This window comes from Schistosoma haematobium, chromosome 2, assembly GCF_000699445.3.
Source record: "Schistosoma haematobium chromosome 2, whole genome shotgun sequence".
NCBI lineage: Eukaryota > Metazoa > Platyhelminthes > Trematoda > Strigeidida > Schistosomatidae > Schistosoma > Schistosoma haematobium.
This window is the reverse complement of record NC_067197.1, coordinates 5,253,217-5,266,274: the sequence shown is the minus strand read 5'-3', so window position 1 is coordinate 5,266,274 and position 13,058 is coordinate 5,253,217. Positions and strand designations below refer to the sequence as shown.

Genomic DNA, 13,058 nt, shown 5'->3' with positions numbered 1-13,058 from the left:
GTGTCGCCCAATTTCGTGGATTAGTTGAAGTTAGACAATAACACCGTTGAATGCTCAGTGGTCTAGTGGTTAAGAGTTCTTGTGCAAGATCAATAGGTTCTAAGTTCGAATCCCACGAGGTGGGATCGTGGATGCGCACTACTGCGGAGTCACACAATAGGATGAAACGGCCTTCCAGTGCTTCCAGATTTTCCGTGGTGGTCTAACTTCAATTGACTCATGATCTCAACTGTTGAAATATCTACATTTTGTTCAATGTTTACCGATTGTGTTAAAACTGTGATTTTTCCCCGTTCATTCAATGGTTAGATATACTGAAAAGAAGTATTCATTGAAGATCTGTACCTTCCAATCCAATGTTGTTGATATTAAACATTGTTTAGTGAAAATAACAATCTATAATAGATGACAATCATACATTAATTTGTTGGAGGATAAGAATAACTACTGAGTACGAACTATTTTTAGTGAACGGTGTCAAAAAAATTGATTGAACATGTGTATCACTCATGATCAACATCATTTTAGCGTACAATCAACGAATTTTCATTGTAGTTTTGAAATCTTCCATCAATCCACATACTTATACACGATTATATTCTAATAACTTTCAAATCTTTTGATAAGTGAAATATCCCAATCATATAATCTGCTTATTCTAATAGCCTGATTAGTCTGTCTTATTTTCCTATTTGTTTGTAAATCAATTAAAATAGTGATAATATTCTGTATTGGATATGACTTACTTACTTACTTACGCCTGTTACTCCTCGTGAAGGAGCTCACCAGCATTCTCCATCCAACCCTGTACTGGGCAATCCTTTCTAGCTCCTTCCAGTTGTTATTCATCCTTTTCATATCATATAGGATATGAGCTAAGGAAATATTAATTTTCTTGTGTAACAAATCAATTTTTCTAGTATCGATTTAGGGAAACTGAACTTCAACAGAACATTTTCATACTTTTTTTATATGTACAGTTCTGTTTATCATCTTGAAGAGAGCAAGAATACAAATATGGTCAGAATATCATAAATACATTTTATTTCATTTAGTTCGCATTAGTTGCTTACAATCTGTGATATTTAGTGATTATATCTACAAAATGGGTATAAATTACTTACATGAAAGAGTTTAGTTGAAAGTTACTTTGATGACACATCAGTATAGTATAGCAAGGATGTAAATATAATTAATAGACTGAATGAAATATTGTAAATATATACCTTATGTAAATGAACATTTTACAATACGGATAGTTTAGATTGATATCATGGATCGACTACCGTTGAAAATCTACAAACACTATTTCATCCTAGTATGAGACTCCTCCTCAAAAGTGCACATCCACAATCTCGTACGCGGGACTCAAATCCAGGATCTTCGATCTCATACACGAATACTTAACCTGTAGATCACTGCACCAGCATCCAACGGTGTTAATGTCTGACTTCAACTAATCCACGATGTTGCACAACCATCCACTATTGTCTTTATTGAGTAACTGCCTTACAATAGACATGGTTGAACTCCGCTGATTACGATTTCTCACTAGAATTCCAAGAAATCCATCTTGAAGTCAATCACTAGCAAGTATATGATAATTGTTAGTATAAGATTGTGAAGCATTCATAACAATATCTAAGAATAAAATTGAGTAAAGGTCAGTTAATTAAAATAAGATTATCAATCTAATAGACGGTCGAAATACAATGACGTCATGATGTAATTAATTAGAAGTAAGCGTTTAACAACATTTTATGAGGCTTAGTGACATATATTGAAAATTGTCATCTTATTGTAACCTTTTTAATGTGTGCATACTCTCAGTATATTGCTTATGTATATGTGTGTGCGTGCGTAAGACATGATGCATTTAGACACTCACAATGTACCCATTTATAAATAAACTTTTATTTCTAAATCTTTATTTTCTATATTTTCGTAAACTTTTGTTTTTGTTTTGTTTGTTCTTTTATTACTGAGAGTATGAAAAAAAGGAATGATGGTAATAGATAATAAAGTTTGGTTTATTTTTTATGTTAAAAGTTTACAATCATATGACTCGATATCATAGTTATTGTGTTCTAAAATTGAAATGACACTCAATCAATCTATCCAATTGTTAATAAAGGAATGATAATTGTAATTTTAATAGTTGATATCATAAGTCGATTGAAGATAGACCACCATGGAAAACCTGGAAGTACTGGACGGCCGTTTCATCCTGGTATCAATGTGTCATTCAATTTCGTGGATTAGTTGAAGTTAGACATTGACACCGTTGAACGCCGGCCGGCTCAGTGGTCTAATGGTTAAGCGCTTGCACACAAGACTGATAGGTCCTGTGTTCGAATCTCGCGGAGGGCGGGATCGTGGATGCGCACTGCTGAGGAGTTCCACAATAGGATGAAACGGTCATCCAGTGCTTCCATGTTTTCTATGGCGATCTAGCCTCAATCGCCTTATGATTTCAACCATTGCAATTACTAAAATATCTACAAAACCCCTTCTGTGAGTTGTAATTTTAATTAGTCAAAGGTAGTTTACAAGAAATTCTATTTCTTCTAGATTTCATTCTATTTGTCACTTGTCATTAACAAAATGTATCAACAGAGTTATAGGAACAAATACGCTCGTTGTGATTCAACATTGTGTCATAGACTTAGATGTTACCAATGAACTGTTTGATGGATGATTAACCTTCTATTATTTATTCTAGATTATATTATTAATTGGAAGAGGATTATTACGAAACTTGGAACCGCAGTTTCATGAACTTCGTGTATAACCATCTTCATACTGGCACACATATATTAATAAACTATGTCGCAGAGTTCATTGCATGAGTATGTAATCATTACTAGAGTATGTCAAAAATCACGTTGTATTTCCTCTGTCAGATGAAACATGCCAATTTCACAGATGATCAATTCCTTCAAATTGACTGACATTATTACATTCATATGATAAGTAGTAACACGAGCTTTGAGAATAATTCTCTTGAAAACCTTATAGGAAGTTATAATTGATAGAATTCACTTATGTTGTAAGTTATACAAATATCACGAATGACATTAGTCGATAGTCAAGATATACCTCAAACTTATTAGTTTTAAAGGATAATGGTCTAGATCCCATACCTATCTGGAGATCATGAATAGACACTCTTGATGAGTCTCTTAATGGAGACAACTATATAATTCAATTCTAATCCTTAATAAACTTATAAATAATATTAGTCAATAGTGAGAATTTACCTCAAAACTGAATAACTTCCACAAACCATTTAATTTCATCCTGAATTGATAGTGATTAGTTTAAACTATTAAATACCTATTTGTCTTACTTTGTTTTATACAGTTTCAAGTAAGTACCTATTACTTTTCCATTAGTTATTAGAATCATTCGTTGATTTGTTTGTTTCATATTGATTTTGTTTGTTCCCAATTTTCCATGTTATTTCTGTATGTAGATATAATTTTATAAAAATTTCGTTTATTCAATTCTAGTTCGAATCCCGTTCTATGTATATACTGAGTCATTCGACTAGACAATCTAATTAATAAAGTCAAATTATTCTTGAGGTCACACTCTTAGTTATCTATATGTATGATACCTTAATTCATTTCATATCTCAACGTCTGAGGTCGTTTTCACAAAACTAACAAGTCTAACAGATGGGGAAAATTGATCTTTCTCTCTAAACACATAAATGAATATACTATTATATTTTGATATATCAATATATGTGTTTGTTCGTATATCCGCTTAATCGTTAAGGTAACTCTAGATGAACATAATAGGTTGATTATCAGTCGTCAGTCCATCTATCCGTTTATGTAAGCATATCTACTTACACACATACATGTAATGCAATGATTCCTAAAGCGTTTTTTTTCTAACGTTTCGTTTCATTTTTGTTTGTCACCTGACCCCTTGTGCAATCAATCAAAGCATATATATTTATATTTTATTATATATGACCTAAGAAATTGTTTTTAATCCTTAATTATTTTTTGACAGGTCTGTCATTTTCAATTTGCTTGACTAGACATTAACCATTTGTTGAAGTGGTACACATATAAACACAGATACATATGAACAAACTTGATATATTTTTGTGACTATAAATAACCCTGAGTTGAGTAGTAAAATAGCCCCCCCCCAAAAAAAATAAACACTGAACAAGAATATAAAATGACACAAGTATAGATAACGAAGAAGTAGGGAAAATATAATAATAATAATCTATGTATTAGGATGTAAACATTAAAACAGAGAACACATAATAGGGATGCAAAACAGATAACTCTAACAATTACATAAATATGAATGGAACGAAAATGAGGAAATCTTATTAATCGATAAACTAATGAGAAGAACATTCATTATAACATTACGATCGTAAGTCATTTCTTGTATTCACACCGCCATTATGTGGATGAGTTTTGATTGAACTGATAATGAATAATAAGACATCCGAATTTAGTAGGAAGATTCAAACAACTAATATATATATGAATTAAAATTCATCTTATTGTACAAGCTAATAGTTATCTGAACTCAGTAGCTAAGTGGATAACACTATGGTGTTTGAAGCGAACGACACTTTGTTCGAATCTCAGGGTGAACATCAACTGTCAGATGCAAGTACTTCCAGATGACGAGTTCTAAACAGGGTGAAATACGTAAATTGTATTGCATTGCACCAACCAATTCTAAATAAAGTTAATTGAATGTAATCCAAACACACATACACACAAGAAATGAGAGGAAACATTTAAATCAATACATCTGGATCCAAAGTAGTCAAACATTGTTATTCTGTCATTGTTCAATAATAATAATACATTGATAAAAGTGTTTCCTTATTTCATATTTCATTTTGATATGAATTATTTACACACACACACACACATAGATACATGCATACACAGATGATTTGGAATACGGAATCAAATTAGAATATATATATGCTCACTCTTTCTTTTCTAAAGTATATATATATATATATAACAAAATTATAGAAAGATAGAGAGGGGGAGTAAGATTTAGTATCTTAGTAATACATAGTTTTAACATTGAATACAATGAAAATAGTCATAATACATTCTTAATTTTCTAAATAAGTATTGTAACATTATCACCATCTTTACTCTTCTCATTACCGCTTATCATTTCTTTCTTAATGGTCAGTATTTCTCTTAGATAGAAAAAATGTTCTAAAAAGGAATAGAATGGTATTGATGCAATACGTCTGTAGACCACTTTACAAAGGTGATTTAAATAAAAGCGAAAACAATGATTACATAACATTTTAGCATCTTATGAAAAAAGAAATTAAGATGGATGGGAGAGAGAAAATCAATGGGATAGCATAATATATATGATGATGATACAATGACATGAAAGAGTAGTTCCCTCTGATTTCTCTTTTCGTTTCTTCTCTCTTCAGTGGTGAATGTCTTTGACTAGATTGTTTTTTTTTCTCCCTGTATAAACAATGAAAATATTTGTAAGACAATATTACTTACATACATTAATAAGTAGGTCAAAAGAGTAAATTGTATGTAGCAGGTGATAACACCCCTACATTTCAGCTATATCGGATGATAAAGCCTTTTGAAGCATCTGATTGGCTTATTTGAATAGTATGATTTACCCGAGTGGAACACATATATCCGGGTCAGGAAATATGTTCTCGGTTGGGAACCGTAGGTTAAAAAACTCAAACAGATTGAATTCTCTTTACTTCACATGTACATTTACACCTAAAATAATTAGATAGATCAATATATGCACTCCATAGCATACACATAAGGATAAACATCATTGTTAATAGAGTAAAATGGTCTCCATTCCCATATTTTAGATATGTTATTGTTAATGATTAGCAATACTGACTGTTCTATTTCAAGTATACATGTATGCCTGAAATACATAGATCAAATCGACCTTTGAATCTCATAGGTATGTATGTGCTCTTGTATCCAGAGTGAGTAAAATATTGTTAATCCGGAATTACGATAGAGTAGTGGATTAGGTTAATCTTCATCGTTCGCTCATAGTCCCATTATTCATCAAGCAACGAGAGAGAGTATGGGTAGGATATATGTTGATAACATTTACCAACATAGAAGTAAATAACATCTCGCGAAAATTCCATCAACTGATTACATAATTTTTAACTCTTTCGTATGATATTTTACAATAAAATAAATAATGCATTAATAGCTCAACAGAATTATAGGCAACTGATGAATGTTATTTAAAAAACGAAACTATTGTCAAGTAAATTATTCCATCAATTTCGTTCAATTATTATCTGTTACAAAAGAAAAATATACAAAGTTTATACTGATCCCGCTTACGGGATTGTGGATGAGCATTGTTGATGTGTCCTATACTAGGACGAAACGGCCATCCAGTGCATCCAAGATTTCTATAATAGTCTTTATTTATCTGTTTGAACAAATAGAATTTGGTACAAGGGGGCAACAAATACATAGGGGTGTGATACTGCCCAGGTTTCCAGACCGAAGCAGGTGCTTTTCTTATGAGACCACACCCGGAGCCTTTGACCTAAAGGTCTGATCCACAAGGCAGTGGAGCATCGTAAGGAGATGCAGTCTCATAGTAGCCGGTGACAAACAATTGGTTCATACGCCATTTGTTCACTCAGGATACTGGAGCCCATGTGCACCATTGGTTTGGGATCCGGTTAAAGCGCCGGAAATTCCTTTTTCGTCCTCTCATTTCCGTAAACAACACCCCCGCCACGAGAAGGCAGTGAGTAGGACTTCCCTGGTAGAGGCTATATACGCGTGGCCATGTGAGAGCGTTTCGACCATACCAGGGCATTTGGGGGCTCTATAATAGTCTAGTTTCAAATGATCCATAAATTCAATTATTCAAATCACTACAATCTTCACAAAACTCCCTTTCTGAAAAATTGAAATCTTGAAAATAATCAAATAATATTTTTGTTCAATTATTCATAATAATTCAATTATACAATTAACTTGTTTTAACTAATTATTTCCCAATTTGTTAAATATCGATTGATCAATCAGAATACGAAATCACCCAATATTATTATTATTATTATTATTATTATTATTATTATTCGTAGTCTTCAGTTAACGTCCGTATACACACACACATGCACATAAACGCACACATGGAAACACGCATGTTACATGGTTTGTAAAACACTATGTATACATCAATTTAATTTAGATAAATCTAAGACAGATATCTTCTTGTAATTTTATCAGTTCTATCTAATTTTATCAATGTGTTTATCTAGTTTAATGTGTATACCAATGAAAAACATAAGGCTAGTCATATTGTTCAATTCTGTGTTCTTGTTGTTGTTTTTTAAATGTAGTTTAAGCATGATTTATCTTATTTTTCAATTAATCTAGTGTTTGTAATTCTTTTTGATGAGGCACCGAATGTCTGAAAAATTCTTTGTTTTGGTCTTTTATGTTTCTAACAATATAATAAGAATATTTAAAGTAAAATATGCGAACTTTTTCTTAGTTAATTGTGTTTTGTATGTTACTGTATACAGTGGTATTTTGTAGAATAGAGAATGGGATAAATAATTCTATTCGGAATGATAGCCAATTCGACTTCAGTATATACATAGATAGATATATATAACTATACTCGTGTGTATGTGGTGTGTGTGTGTATGTAAGAGTGAGTGAGTGAGTGAGTGGGCACTTGACTTAGTGAATGTATGCTACTGAATACATACACTAATATATCGAATAATGAACTGTCATCTTTTATGATTTGCTTTTCAAACATATTCGTAATACGCATATTATTGATATATATGTATACGTGTACACTCTTCTTTATACACGCGTACATGGTTACGGATAATTTGAAGAGGAAAAAAGTGGACAGACAATAAATATACGAATATACAAACTTTCGTATCATATTTACAAAGTCAGTTTTTATAGAAGTAACCATTAAGTCAATCGACCAGATTACAATAAAATCATAGAAACTAACATATTAGTGAACATACACTACCATTAATAATATTCATACTATTTCTTTTATCAAAAACTTAGTTAGTAGTAGTAATCATAACAAAGGAATAAATAACAGAAAGAACTACATAGAGTAAGAAAAGCAAGAAAGAGACACTAAAAGAAATGGGTAAAGCAAATCGAACTCATGATGAAAGAATTTTGTTTTTTTTTCAAAATATTTTTTGCCTATTTTCTTGTTTATTTGACTTAATACGTTTTGACAGTTCGGGGTCAATCATCAACCAACCCATTTCATATACATTCAAATAATGGTGCGCATATATATATATATATATATGCCTATATGTGTTGTACCATGATATACATGCATATTTATATACATTTGATAAATTACTATAACTACATATGTTCTATATTGTTTTTGAAAGGATACTAGTTAAATGAAGTTGTACACGCAACTATGAATGGATGTATGTTTGAATACAAAATAGACATGAATATATGATAAATGGTCATGTTTTGTATGTGTTTATTTGCGTTGGTTTTTTGATGAGGTTGGATAGAGAAATCTAAACGGAACCAAATAACAACTGTTACAACAATAATAACAACAGTGTAGTAATATTCTTATTCATACTCCCTCCTAGAATATATTTCCTTTTGGAGGTTATGTGTTTGTATGCATTTTCGTAAGTCTTCCTCTCCCCCCTCTCTCTTTTTCTCCACCTTCTATTTGCTTCCTTTTCTTAGAGCACTGAATAAAAAATAATTAGGGAAATCGATTGTTTTTAAAGGAGAGAAAAATTATTCCTACCACTGTACATGACATTTATCTTCCCAGATTTAGTTTCTCCCCATTTTTTTTTCATTATTATTGTTATTATTATTATTGTCGTATGTTGATGTGATCAACTCAATGATTAACAAAATATTTCCACTATATCGTCATTAAAATTAATACTAACTGGTAAAGAAACATTATTAGTAGTATATATTTGTGAACGAAAAAAATAAATGAAAATTCCAACTTACGAAATTTGAAGACATTACGTAGATATATACTGTTGGACTGATTATTACTATTATTAGTATTTGATTAGAGAATGTCTTGGAAACATTATTCACGTATAATACAATCAATAACTTAGAAATTTTAAAGTTCGACATAGGATAGAAAAACATAAGACAATTAACAACTGGTTAATAGGATCCACATCAACTAGGTTGGTTAGGATATTATTTTGTGTAAGTATAAGTGGGGGATAATTTCAATGATGGTAATCATTTTTATGATTTTGTATGATTTCACGACTCCGAATGCGGGATTCGAAACCAGAACATTTGGCCTCGCATGCGAACACAACCTCCCGCATGTGGGACCATGAGTGTATACTATTGAGGATTTCCATACTAGGACGAAAAGACCGTCCAGTGCTTTCAAGTTTTCAATGATGGTCCAAAATTGATAGATTCATGATCTCAATAAAAAATTCAACAATCTCCACAACCCCATCTTGACATAGAAGTACACTAAACTTCATAATAATAGCAATTCATATTGTTGGAGGTTTTCTGCATTATTTTATTATCAACATTTTAAACTTGTAATTGATTGGTTAGTCATACTCTTCCACTTTGTGATCCTTGTTTTTCTTCATTTGTTTTCTTTTTTCAGAACTCTCCTGATACTTATACATCAATGCCTCGTATTTCAACTAATCGAAATACATCTGTATATTCTTCTTCTTCTTCTTCAAGTAATAAACAACTTAGTAATAGTAATAATATGACTAATACTAAAACATCACCAGCTGATATAAATTCCACTTGTGATGAGCATAATAATAATTCTAATATAAATACTATTCCTACTTCTATCACAACTACTTCAACATTAAACCTTCATAGTCATCATCCATATCATCCTGCCAATGTGTCGTCAACAACAACTTTGTCATCTTCAACATCATCGTCTATTTCTACTGCCTCCTTATCCACTTCATCTATTGATCCCGGTTTAGTGACGATGTCTAATTTAAATACAACATGTATTGGTACAGATCAGTCAACAGTAACAACACCAGCATTGTTGACAAATGAATCATCTAATTCATTATCGTCAAGATCATGTGATTCAACAACATCTAATCTTATTGTAAATTCTCCTAATCGTTCAGTAACGACAACAAATAATAACAACAATACTAATAATAATAATGTTAGCAGTAGTAATAGTACAACAAAACGCAAAAATAGTCCAACAACTACTGAAGATGATTTAACTACTGCCAATACAAATAATAGTAACAATAATAATAATATACAATCATACTATTCCACAACATATCCAAATACATCAACAATAGCTGGATCTAATAGTTTGATGCATAGTGGAATTTCTATCGCAACCGGTGGAATAAACAATAACACCAATACTATGAATAATAATAATTCCCATCGTTTATCTTCAAATAATCCTGTTACTGGTGGAACACATTCCCATTTAAACTATTCTGATATTAATTCAAGACATGTTGGCAATAATATGTCACAGTCGAATTTGTCTAATTCAACAGCGTCAGTGACAGCTTCCACTGGATCAGCAAGTATACCAGGTGGAGCCAATTCAGGATCTTTAAATAATGCTGTAAATATTGGACATGGTATGAACAATGCTGAAACAACTATTCATAAAGCAAGATCAGCTTTATATGAGTAAGTATATATTGTGGTTTTTAAAGATAAAAAATTATGTCTGTCTGTCGAGTATATATGTCATAGTCTGGTATAATCAAAATCAGAAATTATTGGAAAAGCGTTTTGTCCTTGTCTGAATTTCGTCAGTAATGTGTATTTATAATCCCAAACAGAATGGAATCTAGGAAATAGAATTTTCTTAATATTTAAATTAGTTTTGAAAATCAGTCAACATACATGAACATGGAACTAACTATTCAGTGTTTCCTGATTACCAATTATTTTCTGTATGATCCCATTCTGTTACTAAAAACATATTCCATTTGTAAGGACTTCATAAATGTGTTGTTTAATATCATGTACTGAAATTAGTTAGACAAGTATTGTAAAACAATAACAATGGACAGATGTTTCGTCTTAGTATGGAACTTCACAGGAATATGGATCCAAAACACCACCAAGTGTTGCACCCAGGACTTAGGTTTAGTGTTGGTTCGACGTATTTCATTACAATTAATATACTTTTTAAATTAAGCAAAATTGAAACTTCCTACACCTACATAAATATATAGTTTGTGAGAAGAAATGACATTGTGATATCACCAGGTCAAAACAACATGCATGTATCACTTCTACATGAAAGAGTATCATTCTTTTCGACTTACATAAACTCTTTGGTAAGTACATCACAACACTAGTGGGAGTTTCAAACAACGTAATTTTCCCAAAATACTAAATGATTCTAACGTTTCTTAGAACTATTGTAGTAAGCCCATTCAACTATTGTATTATTTATCTGCTCACTGTAATTTAGACACTTGATCCACCATGTAATTTTCTGTGTGAGTCTGATTGAGCACATGTCAATTTTTAACCTATTCTCCCATTGGTTGTAATACACAGACAATCAATAATTTATCAATACTTGATTAACATTCAAAAATACATATTGATTTTCAACACTCACACTCACACAAAACCACATTCTTGGTTTCCCTGTGTGCTTGCTTCCTGTACGCTTGTGGATTTTACCAATCTTTAACAATAAATTATTCCTATAACTGATGTTCAGGCTTTTAAATAATCTCGAGTAAATCCATAATTCCATTTAGAGATTTGGCCTGCATTAAATACTCAGTTTACGGGATACTATTTATTGGAGTCAGATATAGGGGAAATTCGCCTCTACACTATCAATCTCTGTTCTACTAGTATCTAACAATTTCTTATTAGCATAGGTAAATTTTCCTTATCGTCAGAACTGTAAACTTAAAAAGACTCGTACAACTATTGTTTTGTGTAAATGTTCTGCAAATATTGTACTCTGATTGAATAAACACTATGGAGCTCAGTCTATTCGGGATTAAATTTAAGTTTATTTAAATGAATCCAATTATACTGATGTAAATGATCTATTTACCTATGCTTCATAAGAATCGATCTTTCATATATTACTTGATTGGTTGAGATCAGCCTAGTCAACCAATCAGAATGATCGGATTACATGATTAGTTCAAAATTCAGATGGTTTTCTCATTATTTCCATATGTATTCAAATATTCACTTATATTCCTCTGATTTTTCAAATTACTTATTACTTATTACTTTAACCATAGAAACGTTCATCTATTCACTAGTTAATTAAGTGTTTATGGATAGTTCAGTCCTGTTTGAAAGTCATTTTATTTAGGCAATGAAATCAACTGAGAGGGAAGATGTACTCATAGTTCCTTTTTATCCTAAGTTTTGAATGGTAAAACTATTTCACTGCTGTAATCTTATCAAAAGAGTCAAATTATATGATTTCATTCCATAGTAAAGTTGAGATCCAACTCTTATACTCTTAGTGTTATAATCCTATCAGTAATAGTTTTACGGATTTAGCTTGGAGATGGAAAAAGAAATTAAATGTTGCTAAAAATATAATCATTAATTGTAGATCAGTTGTCGGTTACCACAAACATCAACTGAAGAATTGGTAAAAATCTTTGTACTTGATAATAATAATAACATGTATATTCGTAGGTGATTTAAGATTGTCCTAAAGGGGGAATAAGAACTATTTCTTCATCTTAATGTTTCATACATTAACAACGGTTGTGCAATATTATACTTGACACGTGAAATGACAGTGATTTACTTGATTTAATATAACTGGGTTTACAGGCCGAAGGTCCTGGGTTGGGGCTCCTCGTGCGATATCGTGGATGTGTACCATTGAGGAGTTCCGTACTAGGACGAAACGGCCGTCTAATGCTTCCAGGTTTTTAATGATAATCTAACATAGATCCATTCATGACATCAATCTAAGTTTACTTTATGTTTAAAAGAATCAAAAAATCC

At 31.4% G+C, this 13,058-nt stretch overlaps 1 protein-coding gene across 1 annotated transcript in view; it reads left to right on the top strand.

Moving 5' to 3' along the window:
• Positions 1-13,058, top strand: part of MEIS2 (Homeobox protein Meis2) — an 83,878-nt gene that overhangs the window by 16,712 nt on the left and 54,108 nt on the right. The window contains exon 2 of the mRNA XM_051214170.1: positions 9,694-10,733. Within this exon, the coding sequence (XP_051067321.1) occupies positions 9,694-10,733 (1,040 nt within the window). The remainder of the gene's footprint in view (positions 1-9,693; positions 10,734-13,058) is intronic.